This window comes from Haliotis asinina, chromosome 13, assembly GCF_037392515.1.
Source record: "Haliotis asinina isolate JCU_RB_2024 chromosome 13, JCU_Hal_asi_v2, whole genome shotgun sequence".
In the NCBI taxonomy this organism is placed as follows: Eukaryota; Metazoa; Mollusca; class Gastropoda; order Lepetellida; family Haliotidae; genus Haliotis; species Haliotis asinina.
In genome coordinates, this window is record NC_090292.1 from 10562255 (window position 1) to 10586334 (window position 24080).

The 24080-nt window shown below is 43.7% G+C and overlaps 1 protein-coding gene across 3 annotated transcripts in view; it reads left to right on the plus strand.

Moving 5' to 3' along the window:
* LOC137260043 (streptococcal hemagglutinin-like) overlaps positions 1-24080 on the plus strand; it is a 56478-nt gene that overhangs the window by 17923 nt on the left and 14475 nt on the right. For all 3 annotated transcript variants that reach the window (XM_067797734.1, XM_067797732.1, XM_067797733.1), the window contains exons 2-5: positions 16570-16685; positions 19339-19397; positions 19993-20120; positions 20455-23846. In XM_067797734.1, the coding sequence (XP_067653835.1) occupies positions 16570-16685; positions 19339-19397; positions 19993-20120; positions 20455-23846 (3695 nt within the window). The remainder of the gene's footprint in view (positions 1-16569; positions 16686-19338; positions 19398-19992; positions 20121-20454; positions 23847-24080) is intronic.

Genomic DNA, 24080 nt, shown 5'->3' on the forward strand with positions numbered 1-24080 from the left:
ACCTCTCTTTCCCCACCCCGACCCCTCGAGCTCATATCCTGTCGCGAACACCTCCAGCACACCAGTGTAACTTTCAGTTTCATACCTACAGCCCCATCCCCAGGTTCCACTTTCTCTCTATCTTTCTTTTTCTTTCTTTCTTCTTTCTTTCACTTTCTATTGCTACAGTGTAGAACTAAACTCACTCACCCATGCCTGCTAACATATCTATTTTTTTAATTTTTTTTTTTAAAACCCGGTAACATACTGCAAACATTTAAGAAAACAGACTACTTCAACATCAACTCCCCGTGTAAAATGATTAATAACATACAACGTTTTTAAAGTCTCTCTCAGACGTTTAGCATAACCTGAACTTTTGCTGACTGGCCAAATTTCTTTCTCAGTTGACACGTGGAGTATATATTACATAATGTCTTGACTCGGGTGGTGAGTCAGCCCGGAATGTACATTAGCAGACAAAGTCTAAAATCCCCAGGACAGGAGTTGGGTAATTGAAATGGTCTTTTTAGCAGCATGTCATATATCCAGTGCTTACATAAGGTGTCAGTCAGATTGACAGTTGAACTGTATAACCCTTGGTGATTGGGTAGTTTAGATCACTGGTGGATAGATACAGTTTGTGATATCGGAGTCAAATAAGGGTACTTCGGTATTTTGGGTAAATGCTAGAGTCATCATCTTCGTATCCTTGGTTCGAATCCCAGTGAGATGTCTTTGAGCAGATTTTGTTTATGGTGCAACTTCACACTAAGAAGTATTTCAGGTGTATGCATGTGATTTTAAAATACTGGTGCCTGGAAAAGAAACTTCAGTGATTGACGTCATGAGCATCAATATGGGATTCAACGTACAACCAGATCAGAGATCCTGACTACCCGATCCCTTTAGTCTCCTTCTACGACAAGGTGGATTCCAGGGCCCGTGAAGGTCTTTGTTAGAGTAGGCCTTCAACAACCCATGCTTGCCATAAAAGGCGACTATGCTTGTCGTAAGAGGCGACTAACGGGATTGGGTGGTCAGACTCGCTGACTTGGTTGACAAACGTCATCGGTTCCCAATTGTGCAGATCGATGTTGATGTTGTTGATCACTAGATTGTCTGGTCCAGACTTTATTATTTACAGACCGCCGCCATATAGCTGGAATATTGCTGAGTGTGGCTTAAACCTAAACTCACTCACTCACTGGATTCCAGTCCGTTTTCACAGCATTACAGCAGTCGACTCGCTTCGTCCTGTGGGGTGAGTAAATTTAGTTTTACGTGGCACTTAACAATTTTCCAGCTATGTAAATAATCGAGTCTGGACTAGACAATCCAGTGATCTACATCATGTGCATCGATCTTCGTAGTCGGGATATGATGACATGAGACAACCACGTCAGCGAGCCTGACTACCCGATCCAGTTAGTCGCCTCTTACTGCAAGCATAGGTTACTGAAGATCAAGTCTCACCCGGACCATGAACCACCGCAAGTCAGCGAGCCTGACTACCCGATCCAGTTAGTCGCCTCTTATTGCAAGCATAGGTTACTGAAGATCAAGTCTCACCCGGACCATGAGTCAACGAGTCTGACCACCGGTCTCGTCAGTCGCCTCACAGGACAAGCATATGTTGCTGACTATCAATTCTGATCTGCTGGCCATAAGGTGTGGAAAGTAACCTGGAAGAAGTTAATCTAATGAGCTGACTCTTTCTTGATCCCACTGTATCAATCACTGGATTTTCCGATTCAGTCTCGACTGCCTTTCGCATTTACGCCGACATCGACTGTACTATTACATTCCACAATCGAATCTTTGTTTCCAGCCTGCTTTGATATACCAACCCATGTCAAGCTGTCTTCAACAGCTGCGGGAAAAAAAAAACTCTCCGTTCTTTGATCACGGTTTCTTATTTTTAACGCGTCGATATAATGTTGTGAGATCGTGCTGATATAACTCTTTCGTGTGTTCTTGAATAACCAGGGGCTGATATGTCAAATGGCTGTCATACGTATCGATACACTGTGGCGGGAACAGTCTGGAGCTTGGCGACTGGGATCTGTCTTGTGTGTGTGTCTCGATTGCATGCCCTGACAGCGTTACAAATAAGTTGCGCAGATATGTTGCTCCTTTTTAGTTAAATTAGTTTCGGGTCCACCTAAATATTAATAACATAAACGTCTAACCGAGTTTATTTTGTTTTGTGCTCCCTTGCTACGTTAAACAGTGATAATCACTTCATTGGTAAGAACCCGTGACATATTAAAATATCTCAACAACAAACAAAACCAAAGCAAATCTGTGGGCACTTCAACACGCCGTGTGTAGTCACTGTGTGCTCTTTAAGTAGACATGGGTTCTGCTCTCTCCGATAACGTTGTCATGACAACTGAGTAGTGACATTTACCATGTTATAAACATGATTTTATTTTAGATCAGATATGCGATAACGTTACTAATTTTAGTCCTTTCGAAAGCGAATATGTATTTGTGATGAGATGTTTTCCTCTTCACCGTGATTGATGTTCGATCGACACGAAGTGATTTAGTTATGACAAACGATGCAATACCCTCGTCGTGACCCGCGGACACTCGTACGTCTTAATGGTTCTTTATGTGAACACGACGCATATCGTACTTATCGACAATGCTCCAATGGATATTTCACACCTGAGCAACATTTGCACCGTTGCGTTGATGAAATAATATTCATAGTTTCTCTCAGATTAAAACTCCTCCCTGCCAATCCATACCGACTCGACCCCTATCCGCAATATTTGTAGGTTGTCCCCCACATTGTTGTATTGTGTGGAGTGTATTGGGTATCGAATCTATCACTTACTCCACTCGCCCACTCGCTGCCTCGCTCGCTCTCTAACCATCACTCGCTCACTCCACTCACTCACTCACTCCACTCGCCCAATCACTTGTTTAGTCACTCATTCACTCTCCACTCGCTCTCTTGATCACTCGCTCACTGGTATTTCCTTCCGTCCGTCAGTAGCATCACCTTTTCAGAGCAAGTAGCTGTCACCCTAGCTAGCTGAACACTAGCCTATCACACTATACACGACTGAATGTAAACAGCAAGTAGCTGATCTGTCACCAGTCTGTGTACACTACGAGAAGTCACTAAACATTATACTACTGAGTACACTGATTACACGGGAAAGTGTTTGCCCACCACAAGTAGGGGAACTCTACTCACCCCGATCACCCGTATCGTGGGCTTGGAAGGAAAGTGTTTTGGTTCAAGTGAAAATCATCCTTCATTTGGCAGTGGACATCCTTTATAAAAAATCACCGTCGGTGTCTACACTACAAGACATCGTAAAACAGTACTGCTAAACATATCACAGGTTGTTAAGTAACGAAGATGTATGATAAAATCACCAAACTATACCTCCACCGTGGAATGTTCAGTCGATATGGACGTTATCTCATTAGTACAATGTTGTATTTTGACAATACATGACATTGTATATTATCATGTTTTACCGTTATTCCACTACAAGTTGGTCATCTTCACTGCCGTCTTTTATTCTTGACCAGGGCCCATTTGCACACAGCGATCTTAGTGCCACACTGATTCTACAACATATGTTTAAGACAGCCGTGGAGCTAAGATTGCTTTATGCACGTGGACCCAGTGAGTTTTATATATATATATATATATACATTTCCTTGTATTGTGACGTCATATGTAGACGCCACGTCATACTCACAGGTGATGTCACAATAGACGTAATGCTGGACAAATCAAACGTCCGATTTCCCACAAGTGAACGTTATTCATATATTGCAAATACGGCGTAATAGTATATTCATTCACCCACTTAATCTAAACTCATTCACCTATATCTGAGACATACTCATAAATCCCCTTATTAAGTCAAGAATGCTTGTTGGTTGTCAATCAGCTGGAACCAGTGTACGTTTTAAAGCTTGCCTCGAGCTCCTGTCAATCACCGGACTATGTATCACAGAGGAGAACATGACAGGTTGCCTGTGACAAGAGAGCTCAACCTGAATCATCGCCATCATGTCCACTGACGCTCTCAACAGCGTGTTCACCTGACCTTTCTCCTGTCACTTGACCTTGGCGTGACAAGGTCACTGTGTCAGACGGAGACCAGTTTAGCCAGGCGTGGTCATCGGGTGCGCTGCCTCGCTGTCAGATTTAACCCGTGTGATATACGACAATATCAACCTACTTATATCAACGCCGTTTTGAGTGAGAGATTCTCCCATTACGACAAAAGAATACAGGACAGTTACAACCCTGTGTAACTCACGCTTGGTGACAATGTATAATAGAGCTACATGACCCAATTGGGCAACGATGTTTTTTATTTCTTTAAAACATCCCCTTTATAGACATCTAGTGTGTTCTTTATACTGTCGATGAAAGACACGTACGTGTTCATAATGCTGGGAACTAGAGGTCGGGCTATTCAGGGGATAGCCAATACCTTTGACTCCCCCGGTGTGTATACATTAACCTTGGGAGGTGCTGTGTGTAGAAATTCGTCTGAGACAGGACGTTATCTGAATGGTAGTCTCCGACTGGTATGTCGCATATGTGATAGGTATTTACAATCCACGCTACTGTATCATGATATGAAGGAAAACCGATCAGAAATACATTTCATGATGACAGCGTTTCTTGATGATGACTGCATTTATCCTGCTGTCGTTCGAGATATGATTTATGGACAAGTTTCGTTTATGCCTTTTTTGTGTTTTAAACTGCTGCTAAGGAGCTTGTTTAGGCATTAATCTCACCATCATTATCGTCACCATTACCATCATCGTCATCATCATCATCATCACCATCATCATCACCATCACAGATCAGGGTTAAAATTATCGATATGCAGCAACCCATGTTTGTCGTAAGAGGTGACTGACAGGATCGTAGACTTGGTTGACACATTTCATCGTTCCAATTGTGCAGATCGATTCATCATATATCGCAGACATTCCATTCGATAAGGTTCCGATTTATACAAGCCTACACCGGACAATATTCGCTCAGATTCGAACTCTGGAACCCCACGGAGAAGGAACATCTAACATGTATCTGTGAACTCCCTTGACAAATCATGTGACCTATGCCAGCCAGTCGTCGACTAGTATACGCTATTGAATATGCATGACTTCTGGACCCTCTGTGAATATTCTGCCATTGTCATGTCTCGACAGTACAACAACGCTGGGGATAGTTTGTATAACTGGGGGCGGGTAGGGAGGGGAACTCCGTTGTGTGCACTCCATTCATGCTTCATACATTAGTTATGTCAAGTACTACACGTGTCTTTTGGGAATTCAGTCTCTGAATGTCACTGTTTCCTTCAGGTAAAAAACTCGCTGATGATCGCCACACATGGTGTGTAAATAAAGACTATACATGTATAGTGCTCTGTTTTAAAATACGGCTTATTGATAGTTGGGATTAAATGGGCTTTTTTCAAGAATATCGTAACGCAACGCAACGTGTGTGTGCGTGCGCGAGTGCGGGCGTTCGCGTTTTTGTCTGCGTCTGTGTTTGTGTACGCTAACGGGGTTTATTGGAGGAATATTCTGCTGCATTAGCATATTTCGTTGCTGAATAATAAATGTGATACTTTATAGATAACAAGTTGTGTATTGTGTTGTGATGTGACGTATCGGTTTTGATTCTCATACCGTTTTGAAGCAAGAGCGCATCGAGGATTTATATCGAGACGCATCACAATACAACAAAGACGTTCTTATATGTAATATGCCATATCTTTCTTATCTATTCTAGTCGGATCATAACGGATCTGTCTAAATAGGAGAGCATATGGTAATCTAGTGGATGAAGAACAATGCTCTTTTTCACGCCTAAACCTCCCATCGATACCAAGACATGTTAAGCCTGGCTGGACTGTTACTATTGGCGACGTATCACCAACCTCGAGTAATTCAATCTGGACATCAGTTTGGAATATTTGTTTTTAGTTGGCCTTGTACTCACACATAAACAATGGTTGACATGGTTATGACAAAGGTATTTCTACATCTGTCCTAATCCCTCAGGTGTGTGAAATCAGCCAGACAGGTGCGTGTTAGGGAGGGGGACAATGCAGGTACGTCCCTCCAGGCCGTGTCTATAGTAATGGGACTGGACATAGCATGAGAAAGGTGGGAGTGCTCTCGGGATAATAACAGTGGTATTAAACTGTAATGATGTATGCAGGGTGCCAGGATACCTCCTCGTCCTTGAGAGTTATGAAAATAACGAGATGGGAGAAAAATAATAGGACTTTCCTTTCAGTTGTTAGGGTGACCCATGTCACCTTGTCAAAAGACTGACACATGATGTGGCGTGATCACTCACTTGTAGAGTGAGTGAGGGTTGGTTGTCGTCTTTACGTGAATAAATTCCACCTACAGAAGACAAATTTGATGGAAGCACGGATGTGATAGTTGCACCATATTTAGAGAATGAGTAATCAAATTCTGTCGACTTATAGCACTTGGAAGGAACAGCGGATCCTGGCAGCTAGTTCCCACTGTCGTGAGGTAAGTGGATCCTTGCAGCTGATTACCACTGTTATCAAGTGAAGCGGTTCCTGGCAGCTAATCAGTTCTGTAGTGAGGCTAAGCGGATCCTGGAGGCTATTTACCTCTTTTTTATCAAGTGAAGCGGAACCTGACGCTACTGACCAGGGTTAGATCAAGTGATTGGGAGGAGACAGGGGCACAGATTATTCACGGTAGGAGTACGTATGGGACATCACCCAAAAGCAACATAAATCTACTCACTGATCATGTGATAATCGTAATATTTTTATAATGTATGTGTCGCCGAAAGAAAGTATCAGGTTCTCGCTGACGCGGCGCTGCCCTTTGCTCACGAGGACCCAGTCAGCTAATACGTATACCTGAGACACAATCACCCATTGTCAGTCGTCTGTTGCAATGATACCTTTGTACTCATACAAGTGCAATAATTATACTCCCACCACGGTCTAGTTGCCATGACAATGACAGGCGCCTTATAGATTGTTATCACTGTGTTAACAAGAAGCAAATACCGCATGGATATAATAACGATATTTATTACAGGAAAGATCACATGATTTGACAGTGTTTCAATGTATATGGTTATGTATGTGACACACATGCCGACGAGAAATAAAGTAAAATATTATACTGATCATTACCCCGAAATGTTGAATTAGATCAATTTGTTTGGGTGTTTGACGTTTGTTATGGTGTTTCTTAGTACATACATAATCGATGATATCAGACTAACCCTTTATACGCAGACTTAGACTTTAAGGTACGTATTTGCAATACAGCTATATGGGCGGTAGGGTAGCCCAGTGGTTAACGGGTTCACTCGCCTCGCCGTGGGCCGAGGTTCGATTCCGCACACGTGATTCTCCAGAAAAATGTGCGATATATTAATGTGTAGTAACCTCTTTTTTGCGCTTCCGTTGAGTTAGGGAAGTGGACGACATGTTAACTCGTCACTGAAGTACAGTTCAGGGGTCGAACACGTGAGGACAATGTCCAATGTCCCTCCACTCCTCTGCTGTGGCATCGCTAGACCCAGAACTAAGTCAAACTCTCTAACTTATTGGTTTATTTGGGAGCCCAGGGTAGCCCTGTGTTTAAAGCGTTCGCTCGTTACCCCGAAGGCCCGGATTCGATTCCTCAGATGGTTAGAATGTGCGAAGCCCGTTTCTGGTATCCCCGCAGTGATATTGCAGGAGCATTGCTAAAAGCGGCATAAAATCAAACTCAGTCACTGTTATTAAATTGACTTCTACCAATACAGAGTGTTCAATCACGGCTCACTGCATTTAAGTCAGCGAGTGTTGACCGACATTGAAGGACAATTGTACATGTTTCTAGTCTGTGACAGTATCAGGACACAAGTGATTATCTCAATCCACTGCTCGGTGCTCTATGGCTGATACGTGTATTCAGGGTGGAGGTCGTGCCTGGTATCAATGTCATTATGTACCCCGTTATCTGTTAACAACAATTTGTGTCCCCAGGCCGTCAGGCCTTGTGAAGATTGGGAACTGAAACGGAACGCGTATATGTAGCATACAGACAGGAACCCGTTGAGGTAGTGCTCATGTGAGCTGATTAAATAATTGCGGGACTGTATTTTCGAAACGTTCGTAGCTCTAAGAATTCTTAACTTTTGGAAGTGTAGTAACAATGCATGGAAAACAATGCATGGAAATTAGATGTCATAATTTCACAAATTCCCGAGCGCTCTTCAGGCGAGTTCAGCCTGCCTCTCCTTGAAAACGTCCTACCTGTTTATCTCTGAGAATATCCTACCTGTCTCCCAGGAATGTTATACCTGCCCATCTCTGAGAATGTCCTGTCTCCCAGGAATGTTATACCAGCCTACCCCTGACTATGTTCAACCCATCTCTGAGAATGTTCTACCTATCTCTGAGAATATTCTACCTGTCACCCACGAATGTTATACCTGTATATCCCTGAGAAAGTTCTACCGGTCTCCCACGAATTTTATACCTGTTTACACTGACATTACAAATGGCCGGGAGGTTCTCACCTGCTATCCAAATGAGGTTCTAAATCGTGAGCCCAATGTGTCACAAAAAAACACCTTCCACTTTTGGAAGTCCACGTGTTACATGTGCTTGGTAATAGAAATGTGTTCCTTCCTATATCCGACCACGTGACTCGGATCAAAGGCCTGTGACAGGGCAGATAATCCCATGTATCTCAGTTGGGCTCGCCGCATGTCTTCTTGGGTGCTTCAGAAGATGCTATCTTCAGCTGTGACCTACTTCCTTGGCCAGACTCCGTGCCCTGACTTACTGATATCTTGTGATATAATTATACGACCCAGCGTGCCCTGCCTGACAGGACGGAAACGTTTCCCAGCCATCTCCGTAGACTAGTTTCCTACCCACTTCATCCAAAAGTGACTAAAACAGACCGAGAAAAATAAGCATGACAAATGCAGAAATAAGCAAAAATTAAATGACTGAAAATCCAGTAAAGGACAAAGCCGATTTAAAACTTCTGGCAAACGTTAGGTCATCATAAATGGTCGGTGGTCAAATCGTTTCCGGCGCCGCCATTCGCTGTTCAGAGTTGTGTCCCTTGGACACTCCAGGAACAGGCGATTGTGGGTTCGAAACATGGTCGTCACGATTGTTTCTAGGTTTGTTAGCACCATACCCTGTCCGTAGTTTTTATTTTACATTCATATTGTAAACGTTTGAGGTGCCCACTATTTCGGGATTTCTTCCAACACCAAACAAATCGTCATTTACTTGGAATAATGTTCACTCACTCACTAACTCATTTACTCATCAACGTAGTCGTGATACTGTGGTCATGCCGACGCTGAAGCCGTAGACGAACACCTCATTTGACACCAATAGGACAAAAACATGTCAGCTGTCAGTGCATGTATGCGAACGGGTCTGTATTAATTAATGTAGATGCAATAAATTGGACAATTTTCACCGAGCGATGAATAGTCTTAGTAGGTGTGTATGTGCGATGCTTGGGTGAATTAATGCCTTGCTGGGGAAGTTGGTGCGTCTGACAAATGAGTTTGTCTGGTCAAGGGAGTAAGTGTGCCTATCCGAATACAGTTTTATGAAGTTTGAATGTGACAGGATGCTTGTTGTCTGTCTAGGAGAACATGAGTGAGTGAGTGAGTTTAGTTTTACGTCGCACTTAGCAATATTCCAGCTATATGGCGACGGTCTGTAAATAATCGAGTCTGGACCAGACAATCCAGTGATCAACATGATCTGCGCAATGGGGAACCGATGACATGTGTCAACCAAGTCAGCTAGTCTGACCACCAGATCCCGTTAGTCGCCTCTTACGACAAGCATAGTCACCTTTTATGGCAAGCATGGGTTGCTGAAGGCCTATTCTACCCCGGGACCTTCACGGGTCGAGAACAGGAGTAACTCTCAGTTTCTTTTTTAGCCAGTGTGAAATAATGTTTTAAATGCGGTGTTTTTTGGGCCTTGTGAGGCCCGGTTGCTACATATGTTTTACAGCAGTATGTAATTTGAGACGACATGACACAGAAATAAACTATTCTGATTAAAAGTTTCTTTGGACAGTAGTTATGCCAAGGAGTGTTAGCTTGATAATGACATTGGTGGGGATGCACAGATTCATGCATGGTTACTCGGATGTCTCTCATGGTTTTATGGCAATCTCCGGTTTAAAAGACCGACTGGGACACTCGATAGAATTGAACGCTCCCTACCGGTCGACGCGCCTAAGTGAGACGTCGTCAGTGAGCTATGTCCTAGTCACACGTCTGTCACACCTGACTGACCACAGGTACAGAGCTTGCGGGGACGGGCCCGGGGGAGGCTGATTAATCACATGCCGGAAATACATGAAAAGCCGTAGCGGATTCCCATTCTAATGTATCGTATTTCCTCGACTTGGTTCAACTCATGAATATGCATTCTTTTGTTTTACGTAATTTAAGTGAAAGAAATCATATGTTAACAGATAGAAATTTACATTAATTTGACACCAGGAAAAACAAACCCAGTGTAATAAGTGGGGAAAAAATGACATCTTGGGCCAAATGTAACGGAAGTGGCGAAAATAGTGTTACGGGTTCTACACTCACTTGTGTCTAATTAAAAGAGTCTGGACAAGACAATCCAGTGATCAACAGCATGGGAATCGAGTCCGCGTACCTGGGAACCGATGACATCAACCACGAGCATGTCCAATCACATCCATTAGTTGTCCCACGTTTATCACCTAGATATAGGTTTGCAAGCGCCATGCATTTTCGTAGTTTCTACCAACGAGAATAAGGATGTTTTACACCGGTGTTATCAATATTTCAGCACTATGCTATATTTCCATGTGGAAACTGGTCCCAGGTCTTAAAGAGAACTTTTCATCCATCAGGCTCGTGGAACATCTATGACCGGACTCATGTCATTTTTTCTCCAACATCGTTTAATATTTACGTGATAGTACTAAGATTCTGCTCATATTGTTTGAGCTGGCGTTCAAACAAATTTTCGGGGAGTGCCGGGTAGCCTAGCGTTTTCCCGTTACATGGGTACAATGTGTGAAGCCAATCTCTGGTGTTCCCCGCCCTGATGTTTCTCGAATATTGCTAAACGCGGCATAAAACCACACTCAGTTTCTCGCTCTGTTCCGCTCTGTTCTTTCACACTAGTTCCTTGTGTTTCTTTTCAAAACCTTTATGAGTCATCAAAGACCAATGTGCCATACAGGAGAGTGATGTGATTTATTGTCCAAAGTGCCACCCATAAAGGCATCACAATTTCGTTTCCGTCTCTCAGTAAAAATCAAACTCGAAGTTCCATCATATCTGACAACGTCGTGCAAATTGTCTATCAAAATGTCAAGTACAGAAATACAGGAAGTACAGAAACACAGAAGGTCAAATAAGGTCATTCTTGTTCATTGTTCAAAGATAACCTTGGCGGCGGTCGACTTCAGTCAAGGTATGGATCCCGTACTTGGACTATTTCACTTTGATAAACGCTATCAACGTTCCTTTGTTGTCATGGATGTGACATACCCACATAGTTCCTCGTGCCTGTCTGTAACATGGTAGATGTGCCTTAGTTAATACGACAATGTTCATTTTTCTGTTGTTTTTTTTCTACATACAACTGAACAACGCAAATGTATACTACACGAAGGGTTCTTTTTTGTTTTGTTTGATGCATGAGACAATTACGCGATGATTTACTCCAAAACTAGATTCACTTACAATTCATAGATAATAGTTTCCACTTCGGATTCAACAAAGCGGGTACAACAAAACATACCCATGTCTATTTCTGTCACGACCCGTGAAGGTCTACCCGGGGTAGAATAGGCCTTCAGCAACCAATGCTTGCCATAAAAGGCGACTATGCTTGTCGTAAAAGGCGACTAATGGGATCGGGTGGTCAGACTCGCTGACTTGGTTGGCACATGTCATCGGTTCCCAATTACGCAGATCGATGCTCATGTTGATGATCACTGGATTGTCTGGTCCAGACTCGATCCGCCATATAGCTGGAATATTGCTGAGTGCGGCGTAAAACTAAACTCACTCACTCACTCACTATTTCCGTCACCATAGTGATACGGGCTACTGCTCAGTATTGGAAATATAAATGTTGTAGGCTTTGAGAATTGGCTGAACATATTTCAGTGACGGTATCGATTCATGGGTTTTATTGTTCACAATACGCTAAAGTAACACTGTTCCATGTATTATTGGTTCAGTTCCATCGTCTAATCACCTGATCGGTAGTCGAACTATATCTGGATAACAGTATTGTCGACATGTTCAGTTCCCAGCGCTGTATGCGAGATATGTCGCCTCACCGAATACCGATCATATTTGACTATCACGCCCATTGACTATCACAATAACACCATCAGCACTGGATGAATGACATGGTATTGCCATTACATTGAACGTGTACGATATGCCGAGTGCTGACATTCAGATTGCAAATCAGTTAATGAAGTGGACATACACCCGTACCTTCTCTTTTAGCCTTTCTTGGCACTTGAAAGTTGGTAGATCGTAATGATACGTTAACGAGCTCACAATAGTAGTTTGTGCGTTAGGAATCGATCGATTGATATTTTGTGGATTTTGTGGAGATCATTACCTTTCATGTGTAGTTGCCGAACAAGATTTCTTTTACAAAATTACAGCTATGAGCTGCGATATGGAAAAATAGATCTTACAGTGATATTTCGATATCTGAAGCAAAAGTATTGATTTCAAACATTTTCAGATCCAATCCATATAAAATCCATAAAAAGTCTAACATTCATACGCGCGCGCAGAGTGCCATCACATATGGAGGATTTCACATTTCCAGATCTGGTTCATCAGTGACAAACGTGATGTCCGATGCAACTGTTTTGACTTATACCATTTGTCCCGGAGTTATTCCCGTTGAACAAATGGTTAGGCTTTGCATGTGTTTATGACTGGTGCCACGGGTGGGGCAGGACACGCTCACCTTCTTACGAAGACCGCGTATCATCACTATTTCAAAGTGATTCATAAACACATGCTCTGTAAGTGTACCACACGGTGACAATCACAAAGTTGTCTGTTTCCTACCCGACATGTTTGCAAACAACATCGTGCAATATGCAATACTGCTGAAACAAATATCTGCTCATGATATAGTCACAAGCGTACAGTCGCCATTACTGTTGTCAGATTTCCCATGAGTGTGTAAAGCGGCACTACCCTTCTAGTCACTTTACTTCTTTAGTTCCTAGGACTCCAGTTTCAAATGGTTGCTTTCGGCGAGGATTTTTTTCAATATGGAAAGTGTTTCCATCTGCAGTAAGATATCGATCCCCTTAGCCAAATGAGCAGAACCCGACATTTGCTTACTGGCATCTACTTCTTTAGGTGGCATTTGGAAGCTGTTGTGATGAACAGGAACATTTAATGGATAGACAACTCGTTAATATTCCATCACGATCTGACATCCTACCACAGAATTTGTTGTGGAACTGAATTCAGTGAATCAGGTCAATTACCGTGCATGTGTTCACGTGACACAGTCTAGTCCCCTGATGAGTATATTGCAGAATCAAAGGCGCACGAATGAAGGCTCCTCTGACATTGCGAAGTATCGATCGTATACCACGGTCACCCGCACAGCACAGAGCAATTTGATTTCAACGACAACGACATCATGTCAACTTGTGTGTGTAGACTGTCGTCGGAGCTGAAACGACACGACAGGACAGCGATTTCTCCGCTCCCCAACACCACCTACCTGATCATTTAGGAGGCCCCCACAACCAGAACCCCATTGTCGCCATGTTGTTTATCAGTCTCTATGGCAACATTGATTAAGCAAGCTTCTGGGATTGCAATAAATCGCCTATTTATCGTTTTGTCCACACTTGAAGTCAATACAAGTGAAACGCTCCTAGCGTCAACATTTCTATCACTTCCGGTAAGAATTACCTGACAACTATTAATACTCCATTGTCCAGAACGAACAGACGTGAAATGGGGATAGTTGTGTGAAATTTCCTGAAATACGGTTGAGTGACTCGAAATGAGCCAGAAAAATGTTTATGTGGAAATTCGAAGTTATTCCAAGGTGATTCAGGTTTTCACCCCCGTAGCAACGGTTCCCGGTTCCCCGGTTCCCAACCCTAAAATTTTGGTAATAAAATGCTTGTCCCTGTCGGTGGGATAGCCTAGTGGTTAAAGCATTCCCTCCCGAACGCCCCGGTTTGATTCCCCACATGGTGGGTACAACGCGTGAAGCCTGTTTTTGGTGTCCCTCGCCGAGTATTGCTTGAATATTGCTAAAGGCGTAAAACGTATCGCATTTATTCGCACCTTAACATCATGCGGCATAAAATACCATTCAGTCGAGTTAGAAATGCAAAAATAACAGTTTGTTAGATAGCGTGGGCAACCGAGTGACAGAATGAATATTTGAGATAAACAGGCACAACAAACCACGAGAGTATGAATACACGAAGTCAAATCAGCCAGATCACAAGATCACCCAATCCACAAAATGCATCTTCTCGGCGTTGTAGTCTCAAGCTTACACCGCCCCACCACCATGACTTGACCATAGCAATGATACAGGCAAACACCATTAACTCTAAACAAACATCGCAATCACCCCTAAATTGTTCTCAATATAACAACATGGAGTCAATATTAGGCCAACAGTCAGCTGTGAAAATTATTTATTGCCGCGCGTAACAATATCGACTTTTGTGGACGGTTCGTGACTGTTGAGATTACACACAAACTAATAACGTCCTCGAGCCTCCTCAGACATCATGCTAGATAAGTCCCGCAAACACACACTCATGCACGCCCCACACTGATAACAGGGACTCGTCAATACTACATGGAGACTCATTCGGGTTAGCTTGACTTGACATGTCGGTACTGACATGATTTGTGTTCTCAGATAGCCGTGTACCACAACCCCATGTCGTATATAGATGTAGATAACACGGAGAATAACAATAAACCTTCCACGACGGCACAGTGGAGGTTCTCTTGCTCCTTGGGAGTATAACTGTTGGCGACAAAGTCTAATGTTTTTAGGTTTCATTCCCGGTTTAATTTCATTCAACACCACACGGTGAAATAGTCAAACCTTCTGGACGCAGCTCGTTCCCCCGACCCGTCACAGGAAACAAATCTTCACATCACTCGTCTCGTAACATCTCTCTCCAGAACCCGACACGTCCGGTCACAATATACACAAGGAAAGTACTCCTTAAACACTACAACCCCCAATATTCCTTGCACCCTAACACCACAACCCCCAATAAACCAAGGAAGCTAACACCACAACCCCCAATAAACCAAGGAAGCTAACACCACAACCCCCAATGGACCAAGGAACCTAAAACCACAACCCCCAATGCACCTGGTACCTTAACACCACAATCCCAATACACAAAAAATCTTAACAGCACAACCCCAATATACACTAAGGACCTTAACAACACAACCCCTAAGACACCAAGTGCCTTGACATCGCGACACCAAAACACTTGGAACCTTAACACCACAGCCCCCAATACACCAAGGACATTAACACCACAATTCTCAATACACAAATGACCTTAACACAACAGAACCCAATACATTAAGTACCTCAGCCCCAGTACAGCCAATACACCAAGAACCTCAATACCACAGAGACATATACACATGGTACCTTAACGCCACAACGCCCATTCCTGGTGTCTCACGCCATAATATTGCTGAACTTTTGCTAAAAGCAGCTTAAAACTTAACTCACTCACTCACACCTTCGCTCGTTGGTTATGTATTCGTACATGTATGCACGCGCACATCCATACGTAGGTACATAAGTGTGTATGCTCCTGAGTGTATACAATCGTGCGTGAGCATGTGAGTGCTTGCGTGCGTGTTGCGCATGTGTATATTTTTCACGTATAGCACGTGTTATATTTGGAATTACACTTTCTCAGTAAAATACATATTCTCTAATTTTGACTGAACACCAGCCGGGGCATGCCTAAATTTGTCCCGCTGTATAATACCAATTAATGCGCACAAACATCACTGTGACAAGCATCTGAAACTGAACGTAAATCTATGTTATGGGTGTGGTAGCCAGACGTAAATCTATATTATGGGTAAGGTAGCCAGATGTAAATCCATATTATGGGTGTGGTAGCCAGACGTAAGTATATATTATGGGTATGGTAGCCAAAGGGTTCAAGCCTGCGTTCGTCAGGACGAAAACTTCCGTTTGATTTTCCGCAAGGTACAATGTGTGAATTTCATTTCTGGTGCATATGTCTTTAGATTGCCAGATATTGCTGAAACCAGACCAGTGAGTTTTACGCCACTTCTAGCGATATTCCAGCAATATCACGGCTGGGACACCATACGTGGGTTCCACACATGTGGGGATTCGAACCTGGGACATTGTCGTGACGGGCTAACGCTTTAATCACTATGATACGCCACTGCCCCAGAGTAAAGCGTTCCCCATCAACCTAAAATGACGGATGCTGTTCTGTTTGTTTCAGCAAGCACTAATGAGGCGCGGGTGGTGATTCACGTGGAGGACTACTCTTGGAACACAGACTATGCAAATAACACAAGCCAGGCGTTCTCTACAGCAGCCACAGACATAACAAAACAAGTAAGAATGACTGACAACTAATGGACAGACTTTCACAAAAGAAATAGACCCGTGAAGTTCATGGGTAGAATAAGCCTTCAGCAGCCCATGCTTGCCATAAAAGGCGACGATGCTTGTCATAAGAGGTGACTAACGGGGTCGGGTGGTTGGTTGACACATGTCGTCGGTTCCCAGTTGCACAGATCGATGCTCGTGCAGTTGATCACTGGATTGTATGGTCCAGACTCGATTATTTATAAATCGGCGCTATATGGTTGGAATATTGCTGAGTGCGGCGTAAAGCTAAACTCACTCGCTCGCCCCTCCTATGTTTATTATGTCACAAGATGATACCCGTGAAGATCTGAGTTAAACATGATCTCCAGTAACAGTAGAAATAGACCCGTGAAGGTCCACGGGTAGAATAGGCCTCCAGCAACACATGCTTGCCATAAAAGGCGACTATGCTTGTCAGGCGACTAACGGAATCGGCAGGTCAGGCACGCTGACCTAGTTTGACATGTCATCGCATCCCAACTGTATAGATCGATGCTCATGCTGCTGATCACCCAAATGGTCCAGATCACTTGATTGCCTGGTCCAGACTCGAGAAAATACGGTATGGAATGTTCCTTTACGGTTGCTCTTGACGAGACGGGACTGACTTGATCAACTTCATCGTATCCCAGTAGCGCTGATCGGTGCTCATGATGTCAGTCACTGTATTATCTACAACCAGAACTGATTATTTATTGCTTGCCCTCATGGCTTTAATTTGTGGAGCTTAACTAGAAAGCAATATCACATATATTTATTGTCATGAAATTTACAAATGATATGTACATCATTTATCTATCAGTACATTTGTACACGTGACCCGAATATCGTCGTATCAAAAAAACAAAACAAAACAAAAAAAAACAAAGAAAAAATAAAAAATAGAAAAAAAAACAGCAACGGAAACCAACAAGGTACTTTGATGGTTCTTCTTGTTTCCTTGCCTGGCGACGAATGGATAACACAAGGTCTGTTGGTCACGGTGTACAACTGTGACAATGTATCTAAGTGGGCCATTCATGCACGTACGGCACGTGCTCACTATCTCACACGCACCCACTTTCTCACACACGCTCTCTCTAATATCCCTACTCATGTTCACACCAACGTGCACACTTTCACAAATTTCTTACATTTACACGCGCGCTCACACTCACATGCATTTACGTCCACTTTTATACTCACTCACTCACTCATTCATTCACCAAATCACCCACTCACTCACACGTACTAGCTGGCATGTTAACTGCAAGAATCAAAGCTGTCAAACTTGGCCAAAGCAATGCGGCAACAAAGTCATAAATAAACAAAACACCAGTTAGTGAATGCCGGAATGTTTCGACAGGACGTAGATTTGGAATGGATTTGTTTTTGTTTTCTTTGTATTTAAATGGTTGCGTCTTCTTGTTATTCAGAGGCCGTCCTCCTTTAAAGTCGTGAGAAGACAAAATGTTTTCCTGTCCAACTCACGAAATAGATAAGGAACGTCGGATGAAATTTCCTGTCTAACGGGAATAGCATAACAAGAGCATTGATTACCGATGAGGAAACAGGTGCTTTTTCAGACATATGTTAGGAAGTGTCAAGTTTTTTATCAATAGTAAAATAAAGAGTTGATCGAATGTATGAGAAGTGTGTGATAAAACGACTTTTGTTAAACGTAAAAATAAACGCGATAAAGAGCGTTTTCAAACGAGTGATATAACAGTATGATATCGCGGGCTTGTGCGTGCCTGCGTGCGTACGTGATTGAGTGTTTGCGTGCTGTGATTATACGTTCCTGGTCTAGTCACTGCTTACGTATGCTTTTTTTCTTCTTTATAATTTTTGCTGATCCAAATTTTTTTAAAAATTTGAAACAAAACGCATCCTCCGGCAAATCTAGATGGATTCCAATTGAATGAAATGTATACTTTGATCAATATTGCTCAAAACAAGCCACATTCATGGAAGCAATTAAGGCCATCGCTCATATAAGTAAATGTAACAACTTTAACGCATATTTCAACTGGAACTCAAATCATCCTATTTGTCAATAAAACTCCAGCAAATCTGAAAAAAATCTACCACGATAACATCGTGAATGGCATTTTCCAATTATCCCTTCGTTATCTTTAGAATTTGCACCTGCACATTATTAAAGATGCACTCGTGACACCTACATCGATTGTGTGACATTGACAGGCTCTAAACATGATTCTTCTCCTTCTCCTCCTCTTCCTCCTCCTCCTCCTCCTCCTCCTCCTACTACTACTACTACTACTACTACTACTATTTACTCGTGAAGGTCGAGGCTAGGATATTGATCTTCACTGACCCATGCTTGTCGTAAGAGGCGATTAACGAGACTAGCTGACTTGACACGGTTGCGCAGATCGATGCTCATGCTGTTGATCCCTGGATTGTCTGGTCCAGTCTCGATTATTTACAGACCGTCGCCATGTAGCTATAACATTACGGCGTAAAAGTAAACTTACCCACTTACTCACTACTACTACTACTACTACTACTACTACTACTACTACTACTACTACTACTACTACTACTACTACATCTATAAGGAATCCTATCCTTGTTCTCTGCCTGCTTCCACTGAAAATATACCTGTTTTTTCCAGCTATCATGTTACCTGAACGGGACGCTACAGGTGGAGATGGTGGCTGTGACACAGATCAGGTGAGTGGGGGAAGCCGTGAAGGAAGGGCGTCGTTATTGCTAAGTCAGCAAACCAATATTTGGCTCTACCAGCTTCGATTATGGCGTTTTGTGCAGATAATACCAACCTTACAAACCTGGAACTTACCAGTTCCAAGAACAAAGGTGTCTAGAATGAGCATCATATTCAGCTTCATGTCGAGGGTTTGTTATAAAGTTGGCGGCAGCCGTCCGTTTTAGTCGCCCAAGCCTAATTAGGTACATCGATGTAGCCTGTTTCTTTGTTCGACATGGGCATGAGTTCCCTTCTCTCTTGTTGGATGTTTAAAAGTGAGTGAGTGAGTGAGTGTGGTTTTACGCCTCAGTTATCAATATTATATCTAGTGGCCCCTGAAATTTCTAAACAAAGCTATTCTAGGCCTGAAATGATGAGAGGAGGAAAATGTGTGATCCGCACAGGCTACCGAAATGCTTTGTGTTGTCTTGAACAGCTAGTGTTCTTTTAACACGGTTCCAGCTCCTGCCTGAAGATTAAGGTGTTGAGCAGTGGATTTTAGAAGTAGGTAAAACCGACACAGTGTTTGTCGTTTCTGTAAGGTGTCACATTTTATTTCAGCCGAGGACTACCGAACGGCATTAACGTTACTGTAAAGATCCATCTGCCAGGACCTAACCATGGTGACCTGCAGACGGTCTTGGCCCCTGGTATCCATTCCATGTGTAACATGACAGCCACCGTTAGAAGTAAGTACTTTACCTCATTCAGCTGATAGAAGTATATACAAAGAGCTCAGTTAAGCGCCCCACTGACTTGTAGTTTTCCAGGACCTATCACTGCGAAAATAAAGGGGCTGCTTATTGAAGCTGTTTGTGTATATATCTGATGTGATATTTGGTTGCAGGCATTGTCTAAATTAAAACACCCAACTTACTTAAACAATTTTGAGAAGTGTGTATTCGATTGTCCTCCACACTTAGAGCTAATAACACTACATCTCCACATCGCAAACACATGCTGATATTAACACATAAAACCTTTCAGCCTTTCAATATGAATGTTTTGTGTCTTTTCTTTCAGCATTATTCACGTCAAGTCAGGTTTCAAGTACGTCAACTTCGAGCTCAGAACTGCTGGAATCAACGTCAGCAACATCCTCCTCCTCTTTCATGTCCTTTTCATCTCAGGTAGTCGTCGCTGAGTCAATGTTTACATCCCAGATAACGACAGCCATGATCCCTGAAGTGACTAGTGTCACTCTCTCTGAAGTCTCGTCCTCAATGGCACAGTTTGAGATGAAAACATCAAGTTCTTACCAAGCTATTTCTTCATCGTCTAACGAGACAACTTCAATCTCATATTTGCCAGCAGCCCAAGGTCCAGTCTCCTCATCGATGACAGGAGATCACATGTCTCAGTACACAATGGCCACCTCAACCTTGTCCTCAGCAGCAGAAGCTGCCTCCAGTTCTGCTTCCCCAATGCTCCCCTCCTCAAGTGTTGCACATGATGCAACCCCATCATCACGTGTTTCAGATGCAGGTGCCTTCGGAACCTCTAGTCATGCATCTCAATCAAGTTCCATGACAAAAACGCCATCATCTGTAATGCACCAGGAATCGACATCTGAACAAGCACTCGCACCGTCATCATCGGTGGTAACATCTCCTACCATGGTCGTAACATCTACAGGAGCTGGTTTTGTCGATGTCCGTTCTTCATCAGTGAAAAGTCCAAACCAGCAAGTGACCTCGACTGATATTATGCATTCAACAAGTCAATCCAGTGCTGTGGATATGCAGACCACGTCCGTGTCTTCGTCCATGTCTTCGTCCAACATGGTGTTATCATCCTCTTCTCTTCTGGAGTCCAGCTCTGCACAGTTTCTGACATCAGTGTTCAAACCAGCACCCGGCGTTCAAACATCTAGTCACGCAATATCAGCCTCAATATTACTTGAGTCTTCTAGTCAGATTCGACCCACAAGCTCAGCTTCACTTTCGTCCTCGTCAGCTGCTGGCATGGCAGCATCTTCACATGAAATCACAACACCCTCCACAGTGGACTCCAGCACACCCATTGTTGTGGTTGTTCCTTCAGCGGTGGCCTCATCCCACCACACCTCAGTACAGACTCCTACCACATCCTCAACAATGGAGTCTGCTACAGAAGCAACAACGTCTGTTGAATCCAGTCAGACTTCAGTGATGGAGTCCGCGACACCAGCGCTACCACAAGTTGACGCAACGAGGTCATTAGAAACATCTATGACAGAGACATCCATGTCGTCATCACCCGTTGCCGTGACCTCATCAGCTTCAGAGAAAATGTCTGTTGTGCCGACCAGCAGTGTGTCAGTTGTGACTCAAATGTCATCTTCTGTTTCTAGCCCCGTATTATCAGTGCCGTCGAGTGAAGCGTTGAAGCCTGTGGCGAGTAGCGAGTCCATGTCAGAGATGGCGTCAAGCTCTCCTGTGCTTGGGTATCCCTCATCGGTGGAATCGTCGTCAGCTGTCAGCAAGATGTCCGATTCAACCTTCGCAGCCACGCAACAATCTTCTGGGTCTGTGATGGCCACAAGTCAAGTCATTTCAACATCATCTGCTAGTACATCAACCGGGTTTATAGAAACATCTGCAAGGATGTCCACTGGATTCACTGAATCATCTATTGGTATGTCTACAGGACTGATGGAATCATCTTCTGCTATGTCAACGGACCTCGGAGTTATTGTTGTCCAACCGTCATCTGCAGACCACATGACAACATCTCAAACCATGGAACAGTCGTCTTATGTCATGGCGACTGAATCGTCCTACAGTGCCTCACATGCCTCAAGTACCGGCGACTATGCACAGCCCCAGGTGACTACCTCCACTTTTATGTCTACACCAGCCTTGGATTCTCTTTCGACTTCAGTAATATATCCTTCGAAATCAGCATCAGTTCAAGAGTCTTCGTTATCAATTTCGGAGAACATTGGTTCCACCCAAATGACCAGCTCAGCAACAGCCATGCCTACGATGCCTACACACTCAAGCATCATGACCTCTGTGACATCATCCGTTCCTGTCATCATTGTTCCTCCCATCACAACAGATCAGGTTGCCCAAGCTTCTTCCCTCCCAATGTCCCCATCGACTGCTGTTGCTATAGAAACAACATCTATGGAAATACTGCCTCCAACCTCAGCCCTGCCTGTCTCCACAAACGTGATGCAGTCACAGGCAGTGATGTCGTCATCATCTGAGTCAGTTCTCTTGCCCACGGACTCTTTATCGTACATTGGTGTACCAAGCATCCCTCCCACTGACTCGTCATTCTCTGTCGTGGTCGTTCCGCCTGCTACCAGCACCGTCGCATCAGCGTCCTCATCAACGTCTACGTCTGGGGTGTTTATTCCCGAGGTCTCCTCTATGAGTGTACCTGCAGCGTCGGAGATGTCTAGTGAAATGTCCAGCATGCTCCATTCCTTAACCACGACATCTTTGGAAGCATCTACTTCAATGGACTCACTGAGTGTAACAACGTATATCGCGACCTACACAATCGAATCGACCCGTCGCGTAATGGAATCAGGTGGTCTCACTGTTGCCGTTCCAAGTTCGATGATTGAATCCAGTAGTGTACCAGTTGCCGTTCCAAGTTCGATGGTTGAATCCAGTAGTGTACCAGTTGCCGTTCCAAGTTCGATGGGTGAATCCAGTAGTGTCCTCGTTGCCGTTGCAAGTTCACTGGTTGAATCAAGCAGTGCCCCAGTTTATTATACTAGTTCAATGGTTGAATCAAATAGTGCCCCCGTTGCCGTTACAAGTTCAATGGTTGAATCCAGCAGTGCACTAGGTGTTGTTACAACTTCAATGGTTGAATCCAGCAGTGCACTAGGTGTTGTTACAAGTTCAATGGTTGATTCCATCAGTGCCCCAGTTGCCGCTACAAGTTCAATGGTTGAATCAAGCAGTATATTAGGTGTTGTTACAAGTTCAATGGTTGAATCCAGCAGTGCCCCAGTTGCCGTTACAAGTTCAGTGGTTGAATCTAGCAGCGTACCACCCATGATGACAAGTTCAATGGTGGAATCGATGTCCTCCACCCCACCATCCTCTTTGACGCTATTACCCTTGCCTTCAGTGGAGAGTTCAAGCTTGCCTGTTGCTATGACTACAACCGCCAGTATGACATCATCAGCTGAACCGCTTCCATCATCAGTGTCCTCTTCAGCACTTTCCTCTACAACTTCTGTGTTAGCACCAGTCACTTCCACTTGGTCCATTTCTCCGTCAACAACAGAGGTGATGACATCCTCTACAATGGTGACACCCACCACCACGCCTGCTCCAACAACCACAGCAGCGCCGGAAATTTATGTGAGTGGCAAGTTCTCCATCGTTGAGGGTCGCAACTTCACTGAGGAACTTCTGAACATGTCTTCCCCTCAATACATGAACCTGAAGCAGGACCTGCAACAAAAGGTAAGCACAGCAGCATAATAGCATAGATCTTTAAACCCGCCATGTTCTGACGAGTGATGTGTGCACACTTCTTACGTGTAATCATGGGCTCATCTCCTCGACGGTAGATACAGGCCATGAAATGAGTGAGTGACTTTACTTATACGCCGCTTAGTGGTGCAGTTTAATCTTTAAAGCCTCCAACCACCACGCTGGAGATACTGCCCAAAGTCGTGTAAAACCATGCACATTGAG